The sequence below is a fragment of the Amia ocellicauda genome, chromosome 1, assembly GCF_036373705.1.
Source record: "Amia ocellicauda isolate fAmiCal2 chromosome 1, fAmiCal2.hap1, whole genome shotgun sequence".
NCBI lineage: Eukaryota > Metazoa > Chordata > Actinopteri > Amiiformes > Amiidae > Amia > Amia ocellicauda.
The window spans coordinates 19,350,170-19,359,053 of NC_089850.1; the positions used below are offsets into that span (position 1 = coordinate 19,350,170).

General features: G+C 40.0%; 1 protein-coding gene across 2 annotated transcripts in view; it reads left to right on the forward strand.

Moving 5' to 3' along the window:
• Nucleotides 1-8,541, forward strand: part of LOC136732050 (synaptosomal-associated protein 25) — a 52,939-nt gene extending 44,398 nt beyond the window's left edge. For both annotated transcript variants that reach the window (XM_066697743.1, XM_066697736.1), the window contains exons 6-8: nt 4,944-5,069; nt 6,511-6,655; nt 7,088-8,541. In XM_066697743.1, the coding sequence (XP_066553840.1) occupies nt 4,944-5,069; nt 6,511-6,655; nt 7,088-7,156 (340 nt within the window). In that variant the 3' untranslated portion in view covers nt 7,157-8,541. The remainder of the gene's footprint in view (nt 1-4,943; nt 5,070-6,510; nt 6,656-7,087) is intronic.
• Nucleotides 8,542-8,884: the final 343 nt, after the last annotated feature.

Sequence of the window (8,884 nt, forward strand, 5' to 3'; positions counted from 1 at the left end):
CAGCTTACTGTGATGAACATAGACTGCCATTCCACACAGTGACAAAACTGCATCATCTTGGATGAGTGAATCACTGGAAGACCAACACGCAAGCACACACACACACACTCACACACACACATACACACACACACACACAAATACACAGTGGATGTTATTTATATACCAAAAATGCTCAATAACAGATTAAGACAAAAGCATTCTCTCCATATAGACAATGAGGGGCGAGGCAATATAATGTTTTTACTCATAAGATCATAGGAAGTTTAAATTAATTTATCAGGCTTCTCTGTACGTTGTCACTGTGAAAACTACACACATTTGAGGAGTGACTTGCCCCTTTGCCTTCTCCCATGTTCATGTTCCTATGAACCGATGTTCCAAGGGTTTTAGCAGACCTCTTGTGTCCACCTTTTTGACAGTATTTCTGGGTAGAATATAACCTACCCATTTTCAGTAGTACATCTCAGTTACTGACCATGCTGCACCTCTAGAAATACTAGACGTTTCAGCCACTGTTGCAGCTGAACCTTTGAGCCCACATTCTTCATTCTGTCCCATTATGGCAGCAATTAGTGTGTTGTTCACTAAAAGACCATATGCATTTTATTGCGGTAATACTTATTGCCCTTAAATTTATAACAAAGAAAAATACTTTTGTCTTTGACTGTGGTAGCAGTTTAGGTTTTGTAATGCATAATAAAATCTGTGTTGCACAGTATCATTTTTAAAGTCTGTCTTAAACATATTTAATTCATTCTGATATACGCATATATTATACGAATACATATACACCAAGCACATTCCAGAAAGCATTTTGATGCTTTGTACTGCCCAGCCTTGTGAATGCCATTTTAGTACAAGCTTTGCTACAGTACCAGTTGTACCTTTTGCACCAACTACATAGCGTCCAGTAATGTGACTGATGAGCACGGATGGATACCGTATCTCTTGAATGTGATGCATGCTGCTACTGCTGCTGCTGCTGATGGAACAGTCGTACCTATCATACTGAGGTGTTTCCGGGGTTCCAGAAACCTCACCTTGAGATAAAGCACACTAAACTTCGGGCGATTGCCCTAAGCCTGTTGTTTGGCGTGTTTTCTGACAGTGATATACTGTAGGTTAGGCAGATCAGATATATTGTCACCTGTGGAGTTCAATGTAGTGTAGGTCCTGGATGTGCTGTCTTAAATGTCCATGTGTTCAGATCCAAATCAAAACCAGCACCTAGCGCCATGAGCTCTTGAGGTCCACTTCAGCTGACGTCAAAAGAGTGAAAGAATAGGGGGACAAATAGGATGATTCATGAAACAGGCCAGTCACACACAAGTGTTTTCAATGATTTTTTATTTGCTGTTGTTTATTTTTTCTTGGCAACTTAAATTTACAACGTGTCACAAAATTGACACCACCCTGTTGACTCCTAAGTTGCTAGAATAGACCACCGCTCTATTGATGAGGATAATTGAGGACAGTTATGCTTAATAATTGTTCTGCTTTTCTTTTTTTTATTGTTTTGTTTTGTTTACTAATAGTAAAGAATATTTATGGGACATAAGACATGGAAAAGATATATTAATATGAATAATGTAAAGAATCAATACAAAATGAATTGTCTAACAGTTAAGAGTAGAACGTCAGTTATAAATGCCAGACTTGTGTGTGTAGTATACCTCTGCTGGTTCACACACTGTATCCGTGTATTTTCTACTACAATCAAATAACATCTTACTGAAATAAAGTGTTTACAACAAACATGCATCATCCTAAAAATGCTTAAAATCACTTGATAGTTTCTCTGATGTGCTGGTGATACATTTAGCAACACTGTTCACTTGTCTTTTTTTTTTTTTGTTGCTTACCTACCCTTCAAAATAAGACTAAGTATCTCTAGCCTAGCACAAAAACATCCAGCAGAACCTGCACAGTACAGAGTTAGATTTCTGGAATGTTTCAAATGAATCATCGACCAATGTTTCTTTCAGTCAAACTCATGAAGTTCAATATGTTACAATAAAATACTAGCAATAGTAAATACTTAACTGTCTAAACTGAAAACTAAACACTGAACACCTTTGACGTCCCCTGGATTTAGTTACATTCACTTTGGTAGATTTAAAACTATTAAAAACTCTCTCTATCGCTGTCTCCCACAAACTAACACAAACAAGCACATGTCATATTATCTAACTTCAGAAGTCTGTGGTTTTTAACACTATTTTACTATTCACCTATTTACGCTAGTTACCTTTCCTCTCCTGCTACATTTTATATAAAATGTATTAAAAGCAAACTGCCATGCCATTACAGATACACATACTAGGCATTTCCAGATTAAAGGGTTTTATATTTTCTGGACTGCTCGAGCTATTCCACTGCATTTCCTGGTTGAGAGCTTCTTGTACACATTGATATCCAGGTGGTCTCCCCAGTAAGGAACCCAATAAAGTAAATGCTCCTTCCCATTCGGTCTCCAGACATTGTGGGCCCAGGTTAAAATGGCCACGGCTGCAGGAAGCGGAGCTGGCAGAACACAATCAGAGCAGTTCAGCCAAATAGAGGCGGAATTGTTTTTTTTATCACATCAGCAGATGTTTTCTTACAGAAAATCTGAAAATGTTCTGTCTTCTCACTACACACACTCCTACATTTGACGCTCTTGTCTTTAACACACTTGCTTTCTTTCAGGGGCCACACCCTTTTGTGGTGCACAATGTTTAAATCACACTCAATACCCTGATAATGACCACTAAGGAAATCATGACTAAATCATATGATGAAGGTGGTGGTGATGCCTAAAAGTAACCAAAAATGCCACCAGTGCCCTTAGTGTATTTATTGAAGGAACACTTTTAAATGCAGAGAGTGTGACGTGTTGTCCGTTGCTCTGTAAATCCACAGTCCCTGCCATCTATGTGTTGATATTTATAAATGTTTACGTAACGCCATGATTTTTTTATTTTTTTTGTCTTTTTCTTTTTTCTGGCTGCAGTTCAGTCATGTTTATATAAGAGCTCGGAGATAAGACAGTTCAGCGCGCTTGACAGATATCTCTGGAGATCAGTGCAGGGATAATGTATAATAATAGGAGACGAATTTGAGGCAGTGCCTTTCAACTGCTAAATGCAGCAGGATAATCGAGTGTGTCCAGAAAAGACACGGAGTGATTTGCGAAGAAGTTTAAACATTGACAAACCATTAACTACTAAATGATCACTCATCAGACACAGCACACCGAGATAGCTGTCTCTCCGGTGTTGCATCTGCAGAGATCTTAATGTTTTATTTAATTACACCCCCACACACACACACAAACACAGCTATAGAAATTAGAAATATCATTTTAATGCAAGAACCCCCCAAGTGGCTTCTACATTAATTGGTGCACCAGAGAAAACCGTCTTATGATTCTACTTGGGTTAGAAATAAATGTGCAACGACTCTGAGCAAATCATACCCTGGATCCATTGCTATAAATAAATGCAGGCTTTGTGCTCTGCGGTTGTTAGACAAAGACATAAATATCATTACCAAGCTGGAAAAGATATTTGCGTGCTGCGTTTGCTTAAAACAAGGCGATAAAATGGCAGAAACCCCAAGCCACGGGAAACCCTGTCACTGTCAGCATGCCTGGGTTTAACCTTCTTCATATTTCAAATTAAGTTAGCCGTCTGGCACAGGAAAAAAGTGGGGAGTGATGTTTGCTATTTAAAACACACAAACAGACACTGGTGGCTTTCTCTCTCAGTGTTGAAAGATCCATCTTTTTCCTGAGCCATCTTTCCTGATGGTTTTAAAGTGCAGGAAGTCTTAAAAGAACAGTTAGTTACAGGCTGCGATTGATACCTGCCTCTTCTGAATAGAGAAAGCGCTTCAAAATAATAATAATAATTATATATATGCACATTATAATAAAAAATTGTAATTCACTGTGCCGCTCAATGAATAGTTATGTATTCCTAAGTGCAGGGATGAATCGCAGACTGGAGTGACACGCATTTGAAATCCTCTGTAGGGATTTTACTCCTTGTAGGGAAAAAAGATTTAAAACCTTTGGAATTTAAAAATCAATAGCAATCAGAAGCCATAGCATTGCCTCTCTGTAGCAGCCAGGCATAGCGAGAAAGCTTTTACTGCCTTCATTAACCTCCCTTTCTGATGCATAGATTGCTGCTCTTTTCTTAAATTGCTCTTGCATTCATCCCTTAACAGTTTAATTTTTATTGTGATCTTTTATTTTTTTGTCCTAGCTGACAAAGGTATGTACATCATTTCTAGATGTACGGCCACCTACCCCACCAAGTACCGATATATTATTATTAATATTATTATCATAGCCACATGCGAAATGCGAAGTCCTAAAGAGAAGTGGACCAGAAATGGGTTTTTCTAAGTTAAGGCAATGTCACAAAACCCTGACTTTAACAGTCCTGAGACCGAGGCCATTTCCCAAACTAAAATACACGTACATTTAAAGTTTTTTTTATCATTGTTTTGTTTTTTCCCCTCTAATTGCCGAATGTATCCGTGATGTGATGTACACACTGTACTTGGCAGTCCTGTTTTTTCTGTAATCTCTGTTTGTCTCAAAGACATGTCCTCTGTGTTCTGTGTCAAAGTCCACATGGGAGGAGATGTGACTTAAAAAACAAATGTCCTGCAATTGACCTTTTTTGTCTTTTTGAAGACTTCAGAACTATTCTATTTAACAGAGTTAAACAGTTTATAACCTGAAGCATATACAGGGCTTTTTTATTAAAAAAGTATGATATATCGGTATAATCTCCCTAGTGAATAAAACATACATATAAATAAATAATAACAATTAATTTAAGAAAATCTCATCTGCCTAATTCAGTTCCTTGCTTGCAGAACTTTAGTTAGCCTTTGCTTGTGTTGGTCAGCGTATTTCTCGTGACTCACACTGTTTCTGTGCGCAGACTCAAGTCTAGCGATGCTTACAAGAAGGCTTGGGGAAACAACCAGGATGGCGTAGTAGCCAGCCAGCCTGCCCGTGTTGTGGATGAGCGTGAACAGATGGCCATCAGCGGAGGATTCATCCGCAGGTGAGTGTCTGGAGGGGCGAGCAGAGCAGAGGAGGCCACTGTGGCCAATTACAGTCCTACCCAAGGGGCCCTGCTCCCTGAGTCCATGGCCTTTTTATACCAGCAGAAAGTGGAAATGTAATTAAACTAGAACTGCATAAGTGAAAACTAATTCACATATATATATATGAAATAACCACTCGTTACAACCGAGGTATGCAGCAAAGCATTTGTGAAGCCACAACACGTACAACCTTGAGGCGGATGGGCTACAAAAGCAGAAGATCCCACCGGGTACCACTCATCTCCACTACAAATAGGAAAAAGAGGCTACAATTTGCACAAGCTCAACAAAATTGGACAGTTGAAGACTGGAAAAATGTTGCCTGGTCTGATGAGTCTCGATTTCTGTTGAGACATTCAGATGGTAGAGTCAGAATTTGGCGTAAACAGAATGAGAACATGGATCCATCATGCCTTGTTACCACTGTGCAGGCTGGTGGTGGTGGTGTAATGGTGTGGGGGATGTTTTCTTGGCACACTTTAGGCCCCTTAGTGCCAATTGGGCATCGTTTAAATGCCACGGCCTACCTGAGCATTGTTTCTGACCATGTCCATCCCTTTATGACCACCATGTACCCATCCTCTGATGGCTACTTCCAGCAGGATAATGCACCATGTCACAAAGGTCGAATCATTTCAAATTGGTTTCTTGAACATGACAATGAGTTCACTGTACTAAACTGGCCCCCACAGTCACCAGATCTCAACCCAATAGAGCATCTTTGGGATGTGGTGGAACGGGAGCTTCGTGCCCTGGATGTGCATCCCACAAATCTCCATCAACTGCAAGATGCTATCCTATCAATATGGGCCAACATTTCTAAAGAATGCTTTCAGCACCTTGTTGAATCAATGCCACGTAGAATTAAGGCAGTTCTGAAGGCGAAAGAGGGTCAAACACAGTATTAGTATGGTGTTCCTAATAATCCTTTAGGTGAGTGTATATTGTCAGCTGTCAGATTATCTGAGATACGTGGGGTAAGGATGGTATTACAGGTGAATAACTGGGATCCAATTGGAACACAGGGATTAGATCCCCAACCCACCCAGCCAGCGCCTTGCCTGTGATAACATGGGTAAAATGTTAATCAAACTCCCCTTTCTTTTGCATCCCTCGCTCCTCCCAAAATCCCCCCTGCCCCAATCCTTGGCTCATTCCACCCAGTAAGGGCCAAGGGAGGGCACTCTGAGAGCCTCCTCCCCTCTGTCCTTCCCTCACCCAAACAGGCTGGGTTAAATTGAAGTGAATGTCCAGTTGCTGATCCACTGCCAACAATTTGGGAATCTGAATCTCCTGTCATTTGTTTCATGTATGATTTAATTTGGGTGTAGCTGGCAGCCCAGTGCCATGAATTAAACGCCTTGCCCTTCATCGTGCTTCGCTCTTTCGGCTCTGCAGGGTAACAAACGATGCCCGGGAAAATGAGATGGATGAGAATCTGGAGCAGGTCGGTGGCATCATTGGAAACCTGCGCCACATGGCCCTGGACATGGGCAACGAGATCGACACACAGAATCGCCAAATCGACAGGATCATGGAGAAGGTAATGGCCTTTACTCTCTTGTGGAGCCGGGGGGCCCTGTCACTCCTGCAGCCCGGAGGGTAACAGGGCTGGTGGGGAACCAGCTTGATCGCTTATGGCAGTGTTGCACTCGAGAGCCCCTGCAACCCTTTAACATGTTACTGGTCAGACTGAGGCCAATGTACATTATTTTAGTTCATTCTCTAATGTGTCTTAGTATCTCCTGGCTTTATGACATGATCGGCATTGCAGTTCATGACAGTGAGACCTTGCTCTATACAGTTGTGGGAGTGACTGAATGACATAACTGTATTGAACACAGCTGTGTCTAGAGTGCTGACCAGCAGTAGATGTTTACAGATGATTTTGCTTATCAGGCAACCTAGCACTGTTCTCCAGACGCAGGTGCCGGTATTAGCCTTCCACTCTGACCATTGTCTGTTCTTCTCCTAGGCCGACTCCAACAAAACCAGGATTGACGAAGCCAACCAGCGCGCGACAAAGATGCTCGGCAGTGGCTAAACAACGCAAGGAAGTGCTTTTACCCCCTGTGCTGCTTACTAAGCAGTGCAAACTTGCTTTTATCATGGCATTTACCTACTAGGTTTGCACACATGCACATATCAGCCCCCCTTCTCCCTCCCCATTGTAAATGTAGTTCTGTGCAGTTCGTTCGCTTTTTAATGATAGTCCTTGTAACTTTCTTTTCTAGGTATCTTTCTTTCCAAAGGTTGTATATAGTGCTGATTTGATGGCTCTAGCTCACTAGTGAAGTTTTCGTTCTCCCTTTTTTTAAAATATATACATATACATAAATATATATATATATATATATATATATATATATATATATATGTATATCTTTGCTGGATGAAAACAATGTAGGAATGCTATACAAACTGTTTTCCTTTTCAGTATTTCAGTAAAACTGTGTAATTCCATCTTGCTACTGCCGTGCTCCTCTTTTTGATGTTGTAATGAAACAAAAAAGACTAAACAAAATTCAAAGCATTTACGGTTGCTGTCCTTGGTTATATTTAATTTTTTACTCATCCGCCATTATAAGTTCATGTTTAGACACCTTGCAGCTAGACTATGTAACTGTAATAGGCATTGCACTTACAAGTGATGTGATTTGTGCATTATGCATGACGAATACTAGATCTTAGAATCTTCTAAATAAAATGAAAAAAATAATCAAAAAATAAAAAAAGAACGTTACATGGCAGTAGCAAATCGACAAAAGCATGCTCAGTATTAGGACACAGTTGAGAGTACCTTATTCCTGGAGGGTACAGGAGTGTCACAGTTTCTGTCAATAAACTGTGACCATCGTTGTAAAATAAAAGGAAGAAATATATAAACAGACAAAAAAACACAATATGGCTGTAGCACAAATACAAAAAAATGACCTGTTTTCTTAATGAATATGCAGTTCGATATTGAATAAATGCTGAAGGGCGTGGGACTGGTTGTGTACTGTAATATAAGGTTTGATGCTCTTTATGATGAAAAAAGAGACTGCAATACAAAATAAATGAATAAATAAATGAAAAAATGAAAAAAAAAATGAAAACACGTGAAGAGGCACATATTTCTGAAAAACTTTTTTAAGAAGACCGATATCTTGTTAGTTCTGCTCTCCCCTTGTGGTTTGTTACCAGTTAAAAAAATATCTTTGTTGCTTCTGTACCTAGAGCTATGCACACCAAATCGCTAAAATGTGGAGTAGTTAAACAGACAAACAAAATACCTTAACTGAATGATACATAGGTAAAACTGTGAGATAAATGTCCTCGAAGCATGTAATATTAAAACTCCTTCTGTCTCCTGTCAGTTTGTGAAGTGATTGACATTTTGTAGCTAGTTGAAATGATTAAAAGTAATAAACCTCCAGTGGTTGTGAAGCTTCTTTGTGGCCTTTCTGTCCTTTCAGCACCTCCTTACGGTCCTGCCCTTCACAGGGAGAAAGGCATAATTTAGTCCAAACAGCAGGGGCAGCACACCTTTTGGTAGAAAACAAAGTCAGGTCCCTGGTGTGGTGGGGTTTTCAGTCACTCAAATCAGGAGACACAGATACAAGCAAAGAAATCCTCTTTACTCGATGCGCACGAAGGGAGTTTCACCCTGACTCGATAGTTCCCAGGCAGAACTCAAAGGTATAAGACACTTATAGAGTCTTGGTAATGTTGACATAATTAGAGATGTAATCATGTTAAGAAACCCCTGTAGTTGTAACACCCTCAGAAT